This window comes from Salvia miltiorrhiza, chromosome 3, assembly GCF_028751815.1.
Source record: "Salvia miltiorrhiza cultivar Shanhuang (shh) chromosome 3, IMPLAD_Smil_shh, whole genome shotgun sequence".
NCBI lineage: Eukaryota > Viridiplantae > Streptophyta > Magnoliopsida > Lamiales > Lamiaceae > Salvia > Salvia miltiorrhiza.
In genome coordinates this window covers 30093375-30117109 of record NC_080389.1, presented here as the reverse complement: position 1 = coordinate 30117109, position 23735 = coordinate 30093375, and the positions used below count along the sequence as shown (strand labels likewise).

At 40.2% G+C, this 23735-nt stretch overlaps 2 protein-coding genes across 2 annotated transcripts; both read left to right on the top strand.

The window, feature by feature from the left end:
- Positions 1-20934: 20934 nt before the first annotated feature.
- On the top strand, positions 20935-21396 carry LOC131018636 (uncharacterized mitochondrial protein AtMg00310-like). Its single transcript, XM_057947351.1, has one exon. The coding sequence runs from the start codon at positions 20935-20937 to the stop codon at positions 21394-21396; it is 462 nt and encodes a 153-aa protein (XP_057803334.1).
- A 33-nt stretch (positions 21397-21429) lies between these two features.
- On the top strand, positions 21430-22440 carry LOC131018635 (uncharacterized). The gene has a single exon (XM_057947349.1). It carries the CDS (start codon positions 21430-21432, stop codon positions 22438-22440), a length of 1011 nt encoding a protein of 336 aa, XP_057803332.1.
- Positions 22441-23735: the final 1295 nt, after the last annotated feature.

Here is a 23735-nt window from a genome sequence, read left to right as displayed (position 1 = left end):
TCTTAAAATTATCTAGGCGAGAAAGAACAAACGTAAATACTTAAGCATAATTAAACTATTAAACCTAGGCATGATTAAACGTATAAAGTAAAGGCAAAATTTAAATACTTGAATTAAAGCTTCTAATCTAATGAACATAAACTAAATTGCATAATTTAAAGGAAAGCAATAAACGAAAGTAAAGCATAAACATAATTAAATTGCAGAATCTAAAGAAAAGCAAGTAAAAACAAAGCAAGTAAATAAACGTAAATACGAAATACCATAAATCGTCTCGAGAATGAAATCTATCACTTAATTACAACTCTAAACGGAGAACTAATTTAAAACATGAATTGAAAGAACTATAATAAACTAACTAGAACATAATTCGAAACTAAGACTAAGAAAGCAATAAACCTAAGTCTTTGGCTGCCTAGCGGAAACTAAAGATTAGGGCAAAGGAGTTGATTGTAACTAAGTGCTGGAGGCAGAAGGATTGTATCTTCATTCACGTTCAAGCCTTCTTTTATAGACTTCAAACCAATCCTGATCACCATCAAACTTGCCATGCAAAACTGGACTCTTAAGGAAATAGAATTGTGCTAGGGAAGTAAAGTCCATCTGGATCGTGCTCTGCAAGTCATCTTAGCTCTGGCGAGAATCGGCTACTCTGGAAATTCGGCTCTGGAAAGGTAAGGCAAAGCTGAAAGTCAGCTCTGGCATTAGCGAGCTCTGAAAAAGGCAGAGCTGAAAGTCAGCTCTGCAAAGTTCAGCTATGAATATGTTGACTCTGTCAAAATAGTCAGCTCTGTCGATTCTTCCCAGCTCTGCTCTGTCAAGTTTACTCTGGCGCGTAAGTCAGCTTTGATGATTTAGCTCTGCTCTGTTGAGTTTAGCTATGCTCTGACAAGTTTGTTCTGCTCTGGAGATTTCAGCTCTGATAGGGAAGTTCAGCTCTGGAGATCTAAGCTCTGACTCTGCAAGTCAGCTCTGCTCTGCATTTGCGCTCTGCTCTGCTCTGTGCGCGGGATTTTCAGCTATGGCACGGGCTTTTCAGCTCTGATCACCAGAGTGCGCCTAAAAATGCCATTCTAACCCAAAATCTCCAAAATTACACTCTTCCATCTATAAAACCTAAATCTCCTGCAAAGCATAAAACAAACCCATAACTGCACCAATTTCCAGAATATTTAACTTAAAATGAACACATGCAAACCCCTAAAATAAGAACAATTAAGCATAAATCATTCTGCTCTGATCGGTCAGCAAAGTCAGAGCTGGCTTCCTCCTTCGTGTTTATGATCTGCTCTGTCGTGTCTATGGTATGCTCTGTTCGGTCAGAGTCAGAGCTGGCTGAAAGCTCTGTAGAGTTGTCTTCTTCCGTGTCTACTGTCTGCTCTGGAAGGTTAGAGTCAGAGTCAGTGTTCGATCCAGAGCCAGAGTCAGAGTAGAAAGCCTCTGCTCTGGCACGTTTCTTTCCCCTCAGAGTCAGACTCAGAATCGTCTGCTCCGTCGTCTACAAAAACACCTTTGCAGTTGTTCTTCCTGAAAATCCCTTCGCTCGTATTGTGCAACGGAGACACAAGTTTGCCTTTAAGACTACGGCGTCCTTGCATGCATAACACTAAACAAACGGATTAAACGCACCGGATGGAAAGAAAAGTAAAAACAAAACGTAAAGTAAAGAAAGCAAGTAAAAACGGATAGAAAGTGACACAACTAAAACGCCTAAAACCTTCCCCGGCAACGGCGCCAAAATTTGACTCAATCTAAACACTACGCTAGATTGACTTGCAATAGGACAAAGACACTGTAGCAGTGGTAAGCTAACTCAATGTCGTCTCCCAAGGAAGATCTTAAAGGGCTTTTAACTATGTCACAAGAAAACGGTAAACTTTGGATTGAAAACAGTAAAATTAACTAACACTTGGAATTTAAATTTAACTAGAAACTTAAACTTAAGAATTAACTAGGCGAAAAGGAATTAACTAATGCTTGTAAATTAAACTTAACTAAAACTTAATCTTAAAATTATCTAGGCGAAATAAACTATAAAATCCTAGGCAAAATTAAACACATAAAGTAAAGGAATTAACTAGGCAAGTTGAATTTAAATAACTTTAATTAAAAGCTTCTAATCTAATCTAACTAGGCAGAAACGAAATTGCATAATTGAAATTGCATAATTTAAAGTGCATAATTTAAAGTGCATAATTGAAATTACATAATTTAAAGTGCATAATTTAAAGAAAGCAAGTAAAATCAAATAAATGAACTTGATTAAGAAATATCGTAAACGTTGCAAAGATGAAACTGTTGTCACTCAATTCCAGTCTTCGAAACTAAACTAAACTTGAAAATAAACTAGAACAAGAAATAACTAAGAACTAAGAAAGCTTGTAAAAACTAAACTATGGCTACCTAGGCGGAAACTAAAGATTAAGGCAAAGATTAAATCTAACTAAGTCTAACTAAGTGCCGGAGGCAAAAGGATGTCATTCACGTTCAAGCCCCATTTTATAGACTTCTTTCAATCCTAATCATCATCAAACTCAAACTCGCCTTGCAAAACTGGACTCTTAAGGAAATAGAATCGTAAACTCAAAGGTAAGTCCACCTGGATCGTGTTCTGCATGTCATCTTAGCTCTGGCGAAGATTGGCTAACTCTGGAAATTCGGCTCTGGAAAGGTAAGGCAGAGCTGAAAGTCAGCTCTGGAAAGTTCAGATCTGGCGAGTATGGCAGAGCTAAAAGTCAGCTCTGTATATGTTGACTCTGGCAAAATATGTTGACTCTGTCGATCTTTAGCTCTCTGCTCTGTCAAGTTTACTCTGGCGCATAAGTCAGCTCTGTCGAGTTTAGCTCTACTCTGACAAGTTTGTTCTGCTCTGTAGATTTCAGCTCTGATAGTGAAGTTCATCTCTGGAGATGTCAGCTCTGACTATGAAGTCAGCTCTGCTCTGGCATTTACGCTCTGCTCTGCGCGCGGGCTTTTAGCTCTAAACACGGGCTTTTCAGCTCTGGCGCGGGCTTTTCAGCTCTGGACACCAGATTGCGCCTACAAACGCCATTCTAACCCAAAATCTCCAAAATTACACTCTTCCATCTATAAAACCTAAATCTCCTGCAAAGCATAAAACAAACCCATAAATGCACCGATTTCCAGAATATTTAACTTAAAATACGCACATGCAAACCCCTAAAATAAGAACAATTAGGCATAAATCAATGAGCACCCAAACACTCCTATTTATAGATGTAGGAGATGGGCTTCATGGGCTTTGGGCCTCCATGCATGGGTCTTAGGGCTTTAAGTGCTAATAGGTCCATTAGTTCATCATATTAAATATTAATTATATATACATATATATATATATATATATATTTAAATTAGAAATAAAATCTCATTTAATAAAGTAGAAAATATAATTGAATATTTAATTCATGAATTTACACATGGCACGATTTAATTGTACGACAATTTTAATTGTCTACAATAGATTTTCTTGAAATCTGGAGATAGATAATTTACTAATCTACGATCGTTGCTGCTCTAGCCAGAGTAATTGATTAATTGTGTGATCTTTCATCATAGCTGGATTAAACTGGTAATTAGGATTAATAGGTTGATAATGTGAATTTGATTAACGAATTTACAATCCTGGGATCACTCGTTTATCATCTGAATTTTATATTTGATTTTTCTTCGCTCTATATTTATCTTTAATCGTTCCTTATTATTCTGGTTGTCTGTCTACTGTGATAGTTTAATTTGGAAGTACTTAGAGTTATTTCGGTTATCAGTCCTGTGGAGACGATACTCAGCTTGCTATTTATTACTATAATTGCACTGTGTGAGTTGCAGTTTTCATTGTTAATAAAATAGTGGTCAAGTTTTTGGCGCTGTTGCCGGGGACTATGTAGAAATTTCTTTAATATTTCTAATAGGACTTAGCAGTAATTAAGGCGTTTATTGTTTTTTTTTAATTCTCGTACTTTCAGGCACTGAATAATATGGCTATTGCTAAGGCTGTAAACAAACCAAGCCGCTCGCGAACTATTCAGAGCTCGGCTCGAAAAAAGCTCGTTCAAGTTCGTTTAGAGAAGCTCGATAAATAAACAAACCAAACTTGAGCTTAGTAGTATTCGGCTCGTTAGCTCGTGAACATGTTCGTCAAGTGATTCAACTTGAAAAATATAAATTATTAGTCGATACAACTTATATTTATCCACTAAAATTAATAATTTTATTTGTTATAAGAAAATAATTAATACATTTATTAGTTTGAATAAAATAATTTATTTTTAAAATAAAATAATCAATATTTTGAAATAAATATAAATTTAGAAAGTTTGTATAGGCTCGATTAGGCTCGTGAGCCGCTTGTGAGCCTCGAAGTATCCGTAAGTAAAGTTCGGGATTCGATTCGATACTAAACAAACCAAACTTTAGCACACTGCTATTCGGTTCGACTCGGTTCGATTACACCCTTAGCTACTGCCGAAGAAGTTCGTGCTCTGAGGGAGCAGTTGCAAAAAGTACTGGACGCACAGAAAAATCTGAAGGAGCAGAAGCAGCCTCCGTTCGATGAGGCATTCGTTCCTCAATATGAGTATCAGGAGCCTCCTAGAGTGAATGCGAATAATTTTGAGCTAAAAACTGGACTGATCACGATGGTGCAGCAGAATCAGTATGGAGGCAAAGCTATTGAGGATCCTAATGCGCATCTGGCGCAGTTTATGGAGCTGTGTAGCACAGTAAAGATGAACGGAGTCTCAGATGATATTATCCGACTTTGTCTTTTCCCTTTCTCACTGTGGGATAAAGTAAAGTCGTGGTACCATACACTGCAGATGGGAGCAAATCCGAGATGGGAGTATGTAGCACATGTATTCCTACGCAAGTTTCATCCTCCAGACCTCACCCTGAAGTTGAAGATGGACATTGTGCAGTTCCAGTAGTTCGAGGGAAAAACGTTGGCAGAGACATGAGAGAGGTATCAAGAGAAGCTAAGGAAGTGCCCATCACATGGTTTTGATGAAGGCACAATTGTAGTTATGTTCTACAATGCTTGCGCGAAAAGTACAAGGATGCATACGGACACAGCTGCAGGTGGTTCTCTGCTAAGGAAATTTGTGAGATAATTTTTTTTATAAATATTGTGTGAATGGGTAAAGTATAAGGGTATATATCCTAAAATGGAAAGACCACAACGAAAAAAAATGGCAAAATAACCATACTTATCATGGACAGAATGAGTACTTTTTTTGGACTCAACTATACCACACAATGATACTGATAAACACTCATTTCGCATAGTTTTTATGGCTTATATCTTGTGATTTATGTCAAACTTGTGCCCATTGTGTGATCGTTTAGAGTTTATCTCTTATCATTACGTGATTTCACGTTTGGGTATAGTTTTGGCTATTTTGATGCAAGAATGAGTGTTTCTTGGAGCATGTTGATTGAGGAATATGTCTAAGGAAAGATATGAGAGGGAATCGAGCCCAGAAATCGAGAAGAGACGAAGAAATTGAGCGAAAATCAAGAAGATGAGCAATTCGGCGGTCAGAGGTGTTGACCGCTGAATTTGGGGATTTTGAAGAAGAAATTCGGCGACCTATTCGGTGATTGCTGAGTTGGCCGCCGATAACCCTAGAGGATTTTTGTGCTTTGAGAGAGAAATTCGACGACCGCCGAATTTGGTGGTTTTGAGGAAGGAATTTGACGACCATGTCGCCGATCAGGGCACCGTTTCTTTCGCATTTTTTCAGCTTTTACATTTTTTTCATTTTTTAGAGTTATTTTCAGTTTCAAACTATGTGTTTTACCCTTGCACTATATATAGGTCTTATTTTGACCTATCTAGGGTTCCCAGCTTTAGTTTTTCAATCTCATAGCTTTAGATTTTTATTGCTTTCCAGCTTTTAAAGCTTGGATTGGATTTCTACAAGATTGAGGATTCAAGTTGTTACATTCGTTTTATTACGGTTTCATACAATTCAGTTTTTACAATTGCGTTCTTTTTAATTATATTTCTGTTTTATTTTAATATGTCTGGCTAGTTTTCTTATCTTATTCTAAGGTTTGTAAATAGTTAATTGAATTCATGTGATTTATTTGTTAATACCTATTTGCCTTCTAGTTTATGATTCATAATTCGTTGTGCTTGAATTCGTGTGAAATATCTTATCAATAGTTTGCCTGTGTAGCTATTCGGTTTGAGACCTAGCGGAGATAACTATTTAGCGGATTCAAAAATGTTTGATATGATTTTAACCTTGAGACCTAGTGGAGATAGGTGGATCATAGGGAGCTATTCTTATGTCCTTTTGGGAGTTAGTAAGTTTTCTTGAGACCTAGCGAAGATAGAGAATTCACTAATCTACGATCGTTGCTGCTCTAGCGAGAGTAATTGATTAATTAAGTGATCTCTCATCATAACTGAATTAAATTGGTTAGTAGGATTAATAGGTTTATTATGTGAATTTAGTTACTGAAATTACTACCCTAGGATCAGTCGCTTTATCATTTGATTTTTATATCTGAATTTTTATTTGCTTTGTTTAGTATTCATTTTATTAAATCTTTCATACAGTTTGTTTGCCTGAATATTACTAGAGTCTTTTAGGATTACTTAGAGTAATTCGTTCATCAGTCCCTGAGGATACGATACTTGACTTGCTATTTATACTATGATTACACCGTGTTAGTTGCGGTATTTTTATTGCTAATAAAATAGTGATCAGATACTGTCTACAAAATCAAATGATATTTGTTCGTTCCAAGTGGGTATATTATGGTGTATGTAAGGGTAGGGGGAATACACTAGTTAACAACTTTTCATACTGTTCCCTAGGCGTCTAGGGTTTTGTTCTAGGGTTTCTCTAGATTTCGTTCTCGCTTGCGAGTTTGGTTTAGGGTTCCGTCCCTTTGGTCTGCCTTCGTCGGTTCTCCGGCGTCTGGTTTCCCTTGTTTTCCCTCTCCTCTTCTCCCTTTCTTGTTGGCCCTTCCTCTCTTACTGTTTGTGTTGGGTGTGGTTTTTTTCTCTTTTCTGTTTTCTGTGTCTGCAGGTCATGGAACGAGGCGGCTCCTCGCGGGGTTTGATCGCTAATTTCTTAACAACAATAACTGCATCTAAACAGTGTAATTGTAGCACAGAAATAGCAAGTCGAGTATCGTATCCACAGGGACTATTATAACGAATCACCTTAAGTAATCCTAACTAAACTCTAGTAATATTCAGGCAAACTCAAACAAGAACGAAGAATAAAACTAAAATCAAAACAAAACAAATAAAATATGATAAAAACTCAAATAATTAAAGACTCTGACCCTAGGGATCTACTTTTACTAATCAATTACATGCATTTAATCTATTGATTCAATTACCAATTTAATCCAACCCTGATGAGAGATCACAGAACTTTTCACAAGCTTCTCTAACAAACACCTATGAAAGTAGATTAATTTACCCCCTTTCACATTCAAGACTCCAAGGAATAAATTAACTCCCAAGCGTACACAAAGAATAGCTCCCTATAGTTTCACTTATCCCATTCAAGTCTCAAGGCTACTACTATAACATGCATTCCTGAATCGGCTGAACAATTATCGCATTCAAGACTCAAACTGAACAGCTAGACATGTAAATTATTGGCCAAATAATTCACAAGAAATTAAGCACCAGGAATCATGAATCACAAGTTGGAGGGCAAATTGATATCAATAAATCATACACACATAATTAATCAGCTATGTACAAACCCTAGGTTCAGATTAACGAACTAGCCAGACATACTAAAATAAATCAAAAGCATAAATAAAAAGAAAGCAATTAAAATAAATGAAATAGATAAAACCCGGAAGAAATTCTGGATGAGCAGCTTGAATCTGCAGAAATAAATCTAATCTATGAAAACTGAATGTAAAACTGAAAAAAAAGAAAAAGAAAAAGAAATGAGGTGAAGAGATGTGAAAAGATGTGTCTAATAGGTCAGGAAAAGGACCTATATATAGGCACAGGAGATAAATACAGTGTAGAACTCGAAAATACTAAGAAAATATAAAAAACCCGAAAATTCCCGAAAATTCGGAAATTTCCGTCAACACTATTCACTGCTGTGCGCGACTTTCTTGTTTTGGTCATAACTTTCTCGTCCGAACTTTGATTTATGATCCGTTTGCGCTCACGAACTCCTATTGAGACGAACTACAACTTCTATTTCAGACAATATTTCCAAATTCCATTTCGAAAATCCTGTAAAATCCATCAAAGTTCGAGCAAGTAACATAGTTTATAAGATAAAGCAATAAAAACACAAAACAATCATCCAACACAATCATCCAACACTCAGTTCCTTATAAAAATGACATTATACGAACACTAAAAACCATGGAAAAATGAGTGTTATCAGGGTTATAGGTTGGATACTGGTGGTGAAGAACGTACTGACAGAGAGAACAAGATTGTGGATATTTCGGCTGATATTGTTGGGGAAGAAGCGCCAATTGAGAGACAGTCCTTTTGCTTGGTGGGTAAGTTGATTTGTATGAAGCCACCAAATGGGTTCCATATCTTGGAAATTATGCGCAGGTCTTGGAAAACTAAGAAGGAGTTTGGGGCAAAAGAATGGAGAAAGAACCTATTTCTATTCACGTTTCAGACAGAAGAGGATAGGGATTGGGTCATTCATCGTCAGCCATGGCATTTTGATAATCACTTGTTCGCCGTCTCCAAACTTAAGGGATCTGAACAACCATCTAACATTAGCATCGATCGTGGGAGCTTCTGGGTCAGAGCTTATGATTTACCTATGAAATGTACGCGGTCAAGTGTTCTACGTCATATTGCTGCTAAAGTTGGAGTTGTGGAAAAGATTGATACGAATACAAATTTTGCTGGATGTTTTGCCCGGTTCAAAGTGAGCCTTGATATATCGGTTCCTCTACTTAGTGGGATCACTATCTCTTTCGAAGGACAACAGTTGTGGATTCCGCTCAAGTACGAGAATTTACCAGTGTTTTGCTATCGCTGCAGCTTGTTGAGTCATCATACGAGGGCTTGTGATAAAGAAACGGATGAAGATACCAATGGGAAGCATTTTGAGGATCTTCTTTATGGGCCAATTCTCAAAGCCTCTCCTCTCAAGAGAATCCGTCAAAATAATGGATCCCCCACCCGCCTGTTTAAACCCCCAAATGCACCTCCTCCGCCCTCCTCTCTCCCCATGGACACCCAAGCTACCATTCTCACTTACAATAACGCCAGAAAACCTCGCCCCCCACCCCTCTCCTTTAACCCTACTGTCGAGAACTTCTACAAAAATCATGATTCCCAAGTCCCCATAGCTACAAACTCTGATATCACCCAATCCAAACTTGATTCCCACCCCACCACCCTCACTAATACCAAGCCTACTGATACTTCTGCCAAATCCTCTAAATCGGCCTTTAGTTCCTCCAAACTTGCTGAAGGTATCACTCCTATCACTGATATTTTGGAATTTCTACAGCTCCAACAGTCTAGCAAACCCAGCCAAAATACAAATAAAGGTGTTCAACCAGAACCATCAGTGTTGCTAACAGCTCCTTCAATCCAAGACACTCTAGCCCTTCCAATCTGCCCACTGTTGGATTTGTATACTGAAAGCAAGAACGTTTTATGCTTGTATACAATGTTTCCTAAGTTCACTATCCAATCTCCTATCTGATTGTGTTCATGATTGCATATGTATGTTCTCTATCTCTATACAAGTAGATTATATGGTGTGTTGTAGATCACAGAAGACCATATAATTGGATTAACCTTAAGAGATATAATATGATCACAGCCGAGATGACTTTAGGACGAGTCATCGGTTTAGGCTGCGGTATAGATGGAAGTAGTTTGTCTTGACTACTTGTCTATACTGGTACGTCATAACGTATTGATAGGACCACAGTGAGATGTATTCTTCTATCTGACTTAAGTGAAGAATCAAGATCTCGGTGACTTAATAAAATCTTAATACTAATAAGATTTCAGATATATATGTTAATTCGTATATCACTTTGATTTACTATGAGTGAGAGTTATATAGTAACTTGAGTACTTTGTATCTTGGGTGATAGCGGTTAATATATGATATTTGATTATCTGTATTAGTACCCGTATCCGGTATAGGATAATGACATCCCCTTAAGGAGCTCAATAATGTTTATTGTGCTAAACCCTGCAGGTTGATTAAGTTCAGGCGCAATAATAAGGTTTGAGTGGTACTGCTTAAGGATTACAAAGAGATTAATTAATTTAGGCTGTCAGAGCTCTAATTAATTAATGGATGTCGGATATTTTAAATACGAGGATTTAATAAGTCTAAATACAAGCCCCGACTCATCACCGGCAATAAAGGGGTAAGTCAATATTGGTTCTCTAGTAGAATGAACTGATATTTATAAATTAATTATGGTCTGGGCTGACCATAGATAATTAATTTATTTGAGGCCCATCTTTATTCCTTGTATCTGGTCCCTGGACTGGCCCAAAGTCTCCTAGCCCAAGAAGAGAGAGAACACGCCTCTTACACCTAATCTGCGCTTCCTACGTATTTATTTTATTATAAATACAGCTGTCAGCTCTCAGGAAATACACACTGATAAAATTAGGGTTTTGAGAGCTGTGTGGGGCGCAGGAAATCGTGTGGAGCATTCTCTCTTGGGACTTTCATAGAACGTTGTCTATCCAACGGTGAAAGCTGAGCGGGATACAGTTCAGAAGATCTGAGCTGGAGTCAGATTTTCGCAGGAAATCAAGTTCTGGCAGTTTCGGGAGAACGGCCATAACTTCCTCCAAAGAACTCTGATTCAAGCGAAACAGGCGGCCACGGAAAGCCCTCTCGAAGACGAAGAAGTCGTATTTCTGGGCAGAACACGTTTTGAGGACGTTTGAGGCTCCAATCGAAGGCTTGAAGCTGACTGGTCTGTTCAGCTGCGAGTTTGACGAATTCTTCTGAATTCTTCAGGTATTTCTGAACTCCAACGTGCAGCACTTAAATTCATAGGAGTATGTTAGAATTAATCGTTGTATGATAAATTAATAATAATCCAAGAAACGATCATCGGGCAAACGAAGCATTAATTCAGTTTAATATTCCTTCACCCACCCCACCAGCCAATCAATCCCCATGAATGACTCTAAATTCCTCACACACTCAACCTAGCCCATCTCATCTGAACATCACTTCTGACGTTCAGTCCTCACGACTGAATGGAAAAAATTGAAACGCCTTGCCCGATCCTCTCCCTCTGAACAATCTCCCATCTCTTCGACTATACCAGCTGTGAAGAAACGTCACTCGCGCGATGAGGATAGTGACGTTCCTCATGTTAATAAGAAGTTCGTAGAGCTTAATCAAAAACGGCTCAAAGGAACTTCGATTGACAACAACAAATCCCCCTCTTTTGCACTATCGGTGGAGATTGCATCTGTGCAATCCCGCCGGGCACAATGAATACCCTATTTTGGAATTGTCAGGGGCTTGGGAACCCCACAACAGTTCGTCAACTTGTTTGGATAACCAAACATAAGCGCCCAGATTTAGTTTTTCTGATGGAAACCAAACTTCTCAACGTGGAGTGGCAGCCGATTTTGGTGGCTTCAGGTTTTAATAATTTTTTGGCGATTGATTGTGTCTGTTCAGCTAGAGGGCGTCGAGGTGGTCTTTGTCTTTTGTGGTCTGATGATCTCATTATCAAGCTCAAATCCTCGTCGTTGAATCATATCCTGGTGTTTGTGGAGGATGGTGTGCATGATTTATGGGACTTTTGTGGTGTCTATGGCTGGAGCAAAACGGAAGAACATTACCTTACATGGGATCTTATGCTCTCGCTCAAAACTCAGGTGGCAGACAAGTGGTTGTGTGGTGGTGATTTTAACGAAATCATGTATCATTTTGAGAAAAAGGGTGGAAATATGACTGATGATGCTAGGCTGGTCCTTTTCCGCGATACCATTGAACAGTGTGGTCTCGTTGATCTCGGCTTTACGGGGGATCCGTTCACTTGGTCCAATAATCAACGAGGGGCCGATAATATTATGGAGAGGTTGGATAGGGTTTTCGGTAGCAATGATTGGATGAATATGTTCCCCAGTTTTGAAGTTTCGCATCTTTTGCGAAAGGCAAGTGACCATTGTCCTCTCCTTTTATGTTTGGAGCAGACGGATAATGAAATACAATTTCGACCAAAGCCTTTTCGTTTTGAGGCGATGTGGCTTAGAGATGACAGTTGCAAGGACTTTTGTGAACAGTTATGGGGGTTCTTTCTTGGCTCTAACTCGGTGGATGATATCAGATGTAAAATTGAGAACATGGGACGTGAATTGAAAGCTTGGGAGAAAAAGGTTTTTGGTAACGTGAGAAAAAATAGTGCTGATATTCGTGAAAAGCTGGCTGTCCTTAAGAAACCTTCCCGAGAGCCTTGGTCAAAAGATGAACAACGATGCTTGGAAGATGAGCTTGACGAACTCCAGAAGCGGGAAGAGATGATGTGGAAACAATGGTCACGTGCTGATTGGATGGCGGAAGGAGATAGGAATTTCGGTTTTTTTCATAAAGTGGTAAAGGGGAGAAAAAAGAGAAATCACATTCGTGAAATTCAAAAGGCTGATGGCAGAATGACCCGGAAGAATGACGAGATGGATGAGGTGTTTTGTTCTTATTTTCAGGAGTTGTTTACTGCTGGATCTACCCATAACCCTACTGAGGTCCTTCGCTCCATTGAACCGATGGTCACAGAGAATATGAATAGGGATTTGACTCTTCCTTTCACGCAGTTGGAGATTACTCAAGCTCTTAAACAGATGTCTCCTCTTAAGGCTCCTGGTCCTGATGGTATGCCTGCTATCTTTTATACTTCTTGTTGGTCTGTTGCTAAGTTTGATATTGTCCTATGATTCTTGATATCCTGAATAATGGTGCCTTTCCCGGTGCTATTAATTCCACTTTCATTTGTCTTATTCCGAAAAAGAAAAAATGTGTCCATCCCTCTGAATTCCACCCTATTAGCTTGTGTAACGTGGTCTACAAAATTATGTCTATAGTCTTAACCAATCGTCTCAAATTGTGCCTCCCTGCCATTGTTAATGAGAGTCAGTCAGCCTTCGTTCCCGGTCGCCAAATTACGAATAATGCGATGCTTGCTTTTGAGATCTTCCATATGATGAAATTGAATAAAGCTAAATCCAATGGTGTTTTTGCTTTTAAACTTGACATGGCAAAAGCTTATGATAGAGTTGAATGGGGTTTTTTGGACTCCATGATGCGTCATTTGGGTTTTGATCATAGCTTTGTGGATTTGATTATGCGTTGTGTTTCCTCTGTATCGTTTCGGGTTCTTGTTAATGGCTTTCCAGGTACAGCTTTTGAACATAGTCGTGGATTGAGACAAGGTGACCCTTTGTCACTGTTTAGCCCTATTTTGTGATGAATCTCTGGGTATTTACGTCTTATATTGACTTTTATTTTGGTCTCTTTCACTTAAGAGTTGAATGATTTGAGCTTTTGTGCTAATTTTGTGGTCTCAGGATTTTGTGCTCAAATTGATTGATATGTGGACAAAAATAAAGTCAGAATTTAGTTGATTGGTTTGAAGAAGAATCGAAGTTCGTCTCGATACGAGTTCGTAGGCGAAAACGGATCCAAAATCCGACTTGAAACGAGGGAGAACAGGCCAAAACAAAACCGCTGCGCATTGCAGTAGACGGCGGGCGCCGTGGGACGGCGGCCGCCGTGCCCATTCTGCGAAAGGCCCTCACGGCGGCGCCGTTACACGGCGGCGGCCGCCTCTGTGCAGATCCGACAGTACGGATTTTCGTATAAAAACCCATTTTTAGGGTTTTATTAATCATTCTCGTCTCCAGCAACCTCTAGGGGCGATTTCCACCATTTTCTTTGGGTTTTTAGAGTTTCAAAACAATTACTTTCGATTGTGGATTCATTGGATTGCTTTGGATGTCAATTAACATTTCATCGGATTGGATTTCCTTGAATTGCTACGTTTTGTAAGAACTCCTTTTGATTCTCTTTGTTTTATGAATCCTTTGGTTATTGAATCTTTTGTTTCTTGTCTTTGATGATTATGATGATTGAAGATCATTGTTGTTGATTCTATATTCTCTTGGTTATATGAATCTTTTGGTTAATTAAGTTTTGTGTTTTATGCTTTGATGAATGTGATGATTGGAGATTATTATTGTTGAGTTTAGATAATTTTGGATTATATGAATCCTTTGGTTAATTGAATCGTTGTTTTATACTTTTGATGGATGTGATGATTGGAGATTATTGTCGTTGAGTTTAGATAATCTACGTGATTCGTAGTTCGTTGCTATTGCTTACGTTTTTCCCTTTTTGTTGTTGAAGGTTTAGATATTTCTTTTTATGGAGATTAAGATTTTCTTTGCATTAGAATCTTATGCTTGATTGAGTTTCTTGCCTAGGTAGTTATTAATCTTTGATGTTTACAAGTTTATGATCGTTTGGTTTAGTGTTGGAGTTGGAAACTCTAGTTGATTTCGTTAATGTTCAAATGCCATGTTCTAGTTAGTTCGTCGCTGAGTTACTTGCGGAATTCTCTTTGATTGTGTGTGTTTGCTTAACATTCATTTGATTAAATGTTAATATGTTATTTCGCCTAGATAATCGTTGTTTATGGTGTTGAATTGATGATTGCTTTCTAGATTGCTAGTTTAGAACCTTAGCTTTGTTTACCTTCTTGCGTTCTTATTGGCTTCCTATCTTTTGCCTAGTTAACTTTATATGCTTTATTTTAATTACGCATTAGTTAATCGGAGAGAAAGTGTCAGACCCAATTACCCGATTAGAGTGTTTAGATTTCTTTTAAGTTTCTTGTGAGCAATACGATTAGAGCCCTGCTAAGTCTTCCTTGTGAGACGACTTGAGTCACCTTACCACCCTAGGACGACCTCGTATAAATTCGAGTCCATCCGTTAGGTGTTTTTGGATGAGTCAAATTTTGGCGCCGTTGCCGGGGAAGGCTTTAGGCATTTGATTGTATTGCATTGTTTTCCGTGTTTATTTTTGTTTATTTCTTTTGACTCGGTTATTTTCTCCCTCCGGTGCGTTTGATTTGTTTGTTCGTGTTGTGTATGCAAGGACGTAGAAGCTTGAAGAGAAAGCTTGCACCTTACTACGACAACATTCATCGACCTCGGGAGGTTCTTTCAAGCCTGGAGAAGGAGTCCGAGTCCAGTTCAAGAAGTTTTGTGGAATTACCGTTTCGAGAGAAAAATTTTAAAGAGAGAATTGATTCCAATCCCATTCTGGAAACTTTTGAGGAGACACTTTCAGTGCATTCTGAAAAAGAAGAAGAAGCTTGGCCCAATCCTGACCAAGAAGCAATGGCGGAGAAGAATGTTCAGTACATGGGAGATTTTTCCAGACCAGTTATTGGGACCACTAGCACGTCAGCTATAGTGCTTCCCACGGCGGTCCGAAATTATAATCTGAAGCCCAATGATTCAAACCTGTTGCCGCTCTTTTATGGGATGCCCAGTGAGGACGCCTTGCAGTTCATCCGTGATTTCTGCACCCAAGTGCAGACCTTCCCACTGCTGGAACTCACCGAGGATCAGTTGAGACTCAAGTGCTTGCCCTACGCACTCAAGGACCGGGCGAGAACGTGGTTGCTGTCCCTGCCGCCGAACTCCATCACTACATGGGGAGAGGCGTGTGAGAAGTTCATGCTCAAGTACTACCCTAATCACAAGACTCAAGAGATTAGGAGCCAAATTATGGACTTCATGCAAGGAGCTGACGAGCCTTTCCACGAGGCTTGGGAGAGATTCCAAGAGCTCCTCCGCCAGTGCCCGCAGCACCAGCTATCACCCGTCATGTTGATGCAGTTCTTCTATGACGGATTGATCCAGACGGCACAGTTTATGGTGGACAGTACAGCAGGGGGCAACATTGCCCGGAAGACAGCTGATGAGCTCAAAGGGATTTTCGAAACACTTGCCGCGAGTTCTCAACAGAAATCAGTTAGAGGAAGGAGGGTTGAAGCCAATGCAGTAGCTCCCAACAATGAGCTTCAGAAGCAAGTAGCGGACCTGATGAGGCAAGTACAACACCTCACGATGAACCAGGTGAAGGCTCCACCAGTTCATGCGCCACCAGCAGAAGGATGTGGCATATGTGGCGATTTTGGTCATGGAACCAACGCGTGCCATCGCATGGGGGAATGCACACCTGAAGGAGAAGCAGAGGTCTATGCTGCTCAGAGCTATCCGGGGAGGCCTCAATTTGAACAGAGGCCCGTGTTTAATCAAGGGCAACAAAATTCCAACTCGGGTTGGAGAGCTCAGCAGCAGAACTACACTCAAGCTTATCAGCAACAGCAGCCCCCGCAGTATCAGCAGTATCAACAGTTTCCTATACAACAAGGGAATTTTCAGCAGCAGCAGCAGCAGCAATACCAGAATGCTCCCCAACAGTTTCAGAAGCAAGCTCAACCACAGAAGCCGTCTCTCGAGGACACCATGCAGTCTTTCATGGAGATGACCAAACAGAACATGGAGTCTCAGAGTGCTACCATCAAGCGTCTCGAGACTACAGTTGGGCAACTTACAGGAGCCCTGAATCAGCTGCAGCAAGAACAGCCGACCGGAAAGTTCCCAAACCAGGACAAACAGCCGCATCAAGCTCATGCCGTTGAGGTAGTCAAGGACAAGGCCCCAATAACCATGGGGAGATGGAGAAGCAAAACTGTGCAGGCAATCAAGGCTACCCAATGCCCCAGTGAGCCACTGCCACCCGTCACTGTTGCACTAGACCAACCACCACCCAAGCAAGGAGATCCAGGTAGCTTTATTTTTGATATTAGCTTAGGTGGGGTTGAAAAGGTTTTGGGAATGCTTGATTTGGGCGCGGCAGTCAATTTGATGCCGCTTGATATTTTTGAGAGGTTGGGAAATAAAGAGCTGAAATGCACGAACATTAAGATAGAGCTAGCTGACGGCTCCATTAGCAGCCCACGAGGCCTTGTTGAGGATGTTGAGGTGGTCGTGAGGGGGATTAGTGTTTTCACTGATTTTGTTGTACTTGATGAGGGAAAAGGGATTAGAGGCGAGAATGGGCATCTCGTGCTACTTGGCCGACCCTTTATGGCTACCACCCGTACTCGCATCGATGTGGGTACGGGAACTGTAAGTATGGTAGGGGCGGGTAGAGCGGTAACATTCTCTGTTTTTGATCAAAAACCTACTACCCCCACTCGCTTAATTCAAACCTGCTCTTATGTTGAAGCATTTGATGCTTTGGATGAGAACTATATTGTGCAGGAATTCCTTAATCAGCTGCAAGAGGAGGACGAGATCGTGGAGGAATTCCTTGCTAACCTGCAGGATGAGGCTGACATTGAGCATGAATCTCTGGATAAGCTGCACGAGGAATATGACATAGAGCAAGGCTTCCTGTCTGCCTTGCCACTGGAAGAGAAGCTCGATGAGGTTATGTCACTCAATCTCCTTGGATGGGTGGATAGAGGAGCATCTCATGATATGAGCATGGAACGCTCATTTGGAGGACCCGCAGCTGCAATTCAAAAAGATGTGTTTACAAGGGCGCTAAGACAGCTGGAGCTCCAATCGGATTTTGGTTAAGGGACCTTCTTAGTCGGGCTGGCGACTTAAAAACTAGCGCTGCATGGGAGGCAACCCATTGTTTTCTTGCTTTTTCTGGTTTCATTTTTCTGTCGTTTTGTTTGTGTTGTGATTTGTTGCATCTGTTGTTTGGTGCAGGTTGTTGCGTTGGAGACTGCTTGTTCTTTGGATGAGAGAGAGGCAAACATCGTGGGACACTACAGACTCACCACTGGATCGGAATTTAGGGAAGTTTCCTCCTTCACCCCTCTTTTTGTTTGCACTGAGGACAGTGCCAGAGTTTAAGTGTGTGGGGGGGAGGGTGTTTGTTGGTAGTTGTGATCCTATGGGTGCCTTTTTGTTGTGTTTTTGGGCTTTCTTGTGTGGGGCAAATGGTCTCCTTTATCTTGATTGTTGTTTGGCTTCAAGTAATAATGCACACTTTGATGATTTGTTCACAAGTAAATTTCATGCTTTGTGTTGGCTTGGTTGCTATCTTTGTCTCTCAGGCTATGCATATTCCTCTCTTGATGTAAGTTGTTTAATGTTTTGGATGCAACACCCTTATGAGCTATTCTTGACGTGATTTGTCCGGTAGATGCTAGAGGGAGTGTTTTCATTGTGATAGCCTACGATCTTATCCCTTGAGTTTGAATGTTGGTTTGTTGTGAAGTTTTCTATAGCTCTGGGTCTCTGCTCCTCTGACGGTAGTGTTATGAGCATGGAAAACCACGTGAGAACATTTTGGATTACCTCCAAAAGTGTTGATCTCACGAAAGTTGGCCCATCTATTGAGAATGGAATAACATCACCTTTAAAAGAAAGATGTATAAAATTATTTTTTGGTTTGAATGTTTATCATCTTCAAGGAAAATGGGATTTGATTATAAAGGCAATCACATTAGGGAATTCACCTCTAGCGGAGAATTGGGTCTGATCGGATTGAATTGTATCATGTGGTTGTTGCTTCTTAAAATCTTAACAATGAACATCTCGTGAGGAATGTGAATGGCTAAGAGACTTAGATTGGTTGGAGATGTGAATGGTGAGGAAGTTTTCTTGTGAACTATCTTTTGGTGTCGTGACTTTGCTTGAGGACAAGCAAAGGATCAAGTGTGGGGGGGTTGTTTAGCCCTATTTTGTGATGAATCTCTGGGTATTTACGTCTTATATTGACTTTTATTTTGGTCTCTTTCACTTAAGAGTTGAATGATTTGAGCTTTTGTGCTAATTTTGTGGTCTCAGGATTTTGTGCTCAAATTGATTGATATGTGGACAAAAATAAAGTCAGAATTTAGTTGATTGGTTTGAAGAAGAATCGAAGTTCGTCTCGATACGAGTTCGTAGGCGAAAACGGATCCAAAATCCGACTTGAAACGAGGGAGAACAGGCCAAAACAAAACCGCTGCGCATTGCAGTAGACGGCGGGCGCCGTGGGACGGCGGCCGCCGTGCCCATTCTGCGAAAGGCCCTCACGGCGGCGCCGTTACACGGCGGCGGCCGCCTCTGTGCAGATCCGACAGTACGGATTTTCGTATAAAAACCCATTTTTAGGGTTTTATTAATCATTCTCGTCTCCAGCAACCTCTAGGGGCGATTTCCACCATTTTCTTTGGGTTTTTAGAGTTTCAAAACAATTACTTTCGATTGTGGATTCATTGGATTGCTTTGGATGTCAATTAACATTTCATCGGATTGGATTTCCTTGAATTGCTACGTTTTGTAAGAACTCCTTTTGATTCTCTTTGTTTTATGAATCCTTTGGTTATTGAATCTTTTGTTTCTTGTCTTTGATGATTATGATGATTGAAGATCATTGTTGTTGATTCTATATTCTCTTGGTTATATGAATCTTTTGGTTAATTAAGTTTTGTGTTTTATGCTTTGATGAATGTGATGATTGGAGATTATTATTGTTGAGTTTAGATAATTTTGGATTATATGAATCCTTTGGTTAATTGAATCGTTGTTTTATACTTTTGATGGATGTGATGATTGGAGATTATTGTCGTTGAGTTTAGATAATCTACGTGATTCGTAGTTCGTTGCTATTGCTTACGTTTTTCCCTTTTTGTTGTTGAAGGTTTAGATATTTCTTTTTATGGAGATTAAGATTTTCTTTGCATTAGAATCTTATGCTTGATTGAGTTTCTTGCCTAGGTAGTTATTAATCTTTGATGTTTACAAGTTTATGATCGTTTGGTTTAGTGTTGGAGTTGGAAACTCTAGTTGATTTCGTTAATGTTCAAATGCCATGTTCTAGTTAGTTCGTCGCTGAGTTACTTGCGGAATTCTCTTTGATTGTGTGTGTTTGCTTAACATTCATTTGATTAAATGTTAATATGTTATTTCGCCTAGATAATCGTTGTTTATGGTGTTGAATTGATGATTGCTTTCTAGATTGCTAGTTTAGAACCTTAGCTTTGTTTACCTTCTTGCGTTCTTATTGGCTTCCTATCTTTTGCCTAGTTAACTTTATATGCTTTATTTTAATTACGCATTAGTTAATCGGAGAGAAAGTGTCAGACCCAATTACCCGATTAGAGTGTTTAGATTTCTTTTAAGTTTCTTGTGAGCAATACGATTAGAGCCCTGCTAAGTCTTCCTTGTGAGACGACTTGAGTCACCTTACCACCCTAGGACGACCTCGTATAAATTCGAGTCCATCCGTTAGGTGTTTTTGGATGAGTCAGTCACCTTTTTTGTTCATTTTCTGTGCTGAAGCGTTATCTGGACTTCTCCGCCGAGCTGAAACTCAAAATATGCTTCATGGCGCTCGCCTTTGTCGGTCGGCACCTAGGGTGAGTCATCTTCTTTTTGCAGACGATTGCATTATTTTTGGAAGGAGCAAATTTGGTGAAGTGGAGGCTGTTCGGAAGATCTTGTAGAGTTATTAGGCAGTTTCTGGTCAAAAGGTAAACTTGGACAAATCCAACATTTTTTTTAGTGGAGGTGTGTCTGAAGAGTTACAGGTGGGTCTTGCCGGTCTTCTGGAAGTGAATAGAGGTGGACAAAGTTCTACTTATCTTGGGATTCCGAGTATTGCGGGGAGGTCAAAATGTGAGATTTTCCAAATGTTAGTGGATAGAGTGAGGAAGAAAGCAAAGGATTGGAAGAGAAGATTTCTGTCAGGCGCAGGAAAGATGGTACTCATTAAATCTGTACTTCAACTCATACCATCTTATCTAATGAGTTGCTTTGCCATCCCAAAACAGATTTGTCAAAGAATTAATAGTGTGGCGGCAAACTTTTTCTGGGGACAAAAACACGATGAGAAACGTATTCATTGGAAGAGTTGGAAGAAGTTATGTATGGATAAAGGAGATGGAGGTTTGGGTTTCAGAGATATAACTCCTTTTAATAAAGCTTTGCTTGCTAAACAAGCTTGGAGGTTGCTCACTAATGAGTTCTCGTTTATTGCTCGTTCTCTTAAAGCACGTTACTACCCACGTAAGGATTTTCTTCTTGCTAGAAATGCTCATAATCCATCGTTTGTCTGGAAAAGCATTCTAGGGCGAGAATTACTTGAGGCTGGTGTGGCTTGGAAGATTGGCAATGGCGAGCGTATACGCATTGGCACGGATCCTTGGTTACCTAAGGGAAATGGCTTGTTCGAGGTGGTTAAGGTGGCAGATGAGGCAAAATATCTTAACGTTAAGAGTCTGTTGGATGATGATGGGTCCTCTTGGGATTTGCGGAATCTGGAGGAAACTTTGAATGGGGATGATCGTTGGAGAGTGATGGCTCAACTACGGAGTAGTCCCCATGATTGAGACAAACCTTGTTGGCCGGGAGGTCATCTCAATATGTACTCGGTTAAGGCGGGATACAACTTAGCTCTTGAGCAGAAAATGAGAATGGAGGCTTCTTCTTCTTCCTCTTCTTGTGGGGAACTGTGGAAGTGGATTTGGAATTTGGAGGTGATACCGAAGGTTAAGTTATTCATGTGGAAATGTCTTGCTAATGCGATTCCTATAGCCATGGGTCTTCGTAGCCGGAATTTAGATGTTGATGTTGGGTGCCGTAGATGTGGTCTTCATGAGGAATCTTTAGAGCATGTTCTTAGGGAGTGTGATTGGGCAGCTACTTTGTGGTCGGTCTCGCCGTTACGTCTCCCACCATTACCCGGAGAGTGTTCGATTGCTGATTGGTTTGAGAAGATTCGAAGCTTTCCTTCAAGACAGACCCATGCTCTCTTTGCAACGCTTGCATGGTCCATCCGGTACTCGAGAAATATGTTTTTCTTCCAACAAAAAGTGATCTCCCATTTTGAGTGTTTGACGATGGCGTTTAGGGCAATGTGGTCGCCTCCAAATCGTGCGAGCAATCAACAATCTCAGGCCCTTACTGTTGTTTGTGACAGGGATGGACAGAGGAAGGTCTCGTGTGATGTGGCTTGGAACGGAGGTTCTGGGATTGGGATTGGGGTGGTTATGTCGGAGGGTGGAGGTGAGGTGGTGAGTTGCAGATTTGGCTTTATTCAGGGGAAGTTTTCTGTTCTTGAAGGCGAAGCCTTGGCCGTTCTTGAAGGTCTGAATCTGTGCCGAGAAAGAGGAGTTGAAGATGCCATAATTGAGACTGATAGCCAATCTCTCTACTGGATGCTGCTCAAGAGAGAAGAAGACTTATCCTATCTGGGTAATATGTTGCAAGCTATAACGCGGAAGATGGACTCTCTAACCCATGCTTCTCTCAGTTGGACGCCTCGTGAAGGAAACGCTATTGTCGATAAGTTAACCTCTTTTGCTTTGGATAATTTTGCACCTTTGTCGACTAGTTTGATGCTTCCTGTTGCTGTAAACATTCTTTCTTCTTAATGGATGTTTCTTTCGGTTCTCAAAAAAAAAAAACTTTTCATACTTAAAAGTTTTAGACATAATGTCACACCTCAATTCTTTAAGGAATAATTATAATCGATGTGTGATTAATTCATATAAATAAAGAAGGGGAAATCTTGTTGAAATCCAAATAATATGATAACAAGTCGGGCTACGCCCCTTTGGATCATAAGTTTTATTTCATGCTTCTGATAACCGATATTCATTAGCATAAAACTAGGAATTAAGAGTTTAAGCTAAGGGGGGTGTATTCGTTGTGGATTTTCACAGACTTTAAAAAGTCTATGGAATTTAAATTCCATGGAATTCACATAGATTCCAGACGACTTTCAAAGAATTCGTGGTTGGATTTCACCCCGATTTTCACTGATTTTCGAAGACTTTATGGGATAATTTTGGAATTGAATTCCATGAAACCAGCGCCCGCGGAGAACCAGCTCCCGCTAGAAGAGACCCAGTGCCCGCAGAGTCCCAGCACCCGCTGGAAACCCAGCGACTGCTGGGTTCCAGCGAGTACATGGAGAATCGTAGTCTGGATAGATGGCTTCATAGTAAAAACAGATCATACAACATCTCAGGTTCAGTCCACCATGTTGTCCTGGACTGGCCCAAGAGGCTGCAAACTGCAATAGGAGCTGCTCACGGAAGTGGAAATTTTTTTTTTGTTTTCAAAATTGTGTCATGTTTGGCTCCAGCAGCTATATATTTTTTACAGATCTGTGGCCTTAAACCCCTCGCATTCTGCTGAATGAGAAATGGGGTTTTACTTTCTTAATTAAAGATTTGATTTTTATTTATTCTTTTCGAATATAAAGTTCTTACTTGACTCTGAATAGACATCTAGAACAAAAGGGTTTACCAAGAACACGATTTGCTCTCTGCCCTTCTTGCTTGCACAGTTCCTGCAAAAATCTATGTGGATATATATGATTGGCCAATATATATGTTGTCCATCATTTAAGGGAGACCCACCATGTTTACGAACAAAATGTATGGTCTTGAGTAATTTTCCAGCGATTGAACCCAGCGATCGCTGTGGTCAAAGGCTGCCCATCAGTGAGAAGACAAATGGAATCCAGCGATTGCTGAGTTCCAGCGCTCGCTGGCTTTTTGGCCGCGGGCGCTGGAACTCAGCGCTCGCTTAAAACTTCATGGATTTCAATTCTCGTGGTTCTTGGCCGGATTTCGTCGTGTGTATTTTTTGGATGAAATTCATGAAAGTCATTCCGGATTTTAAGTCAATGGAATAACGAATACACCTAGATTTGTATGGA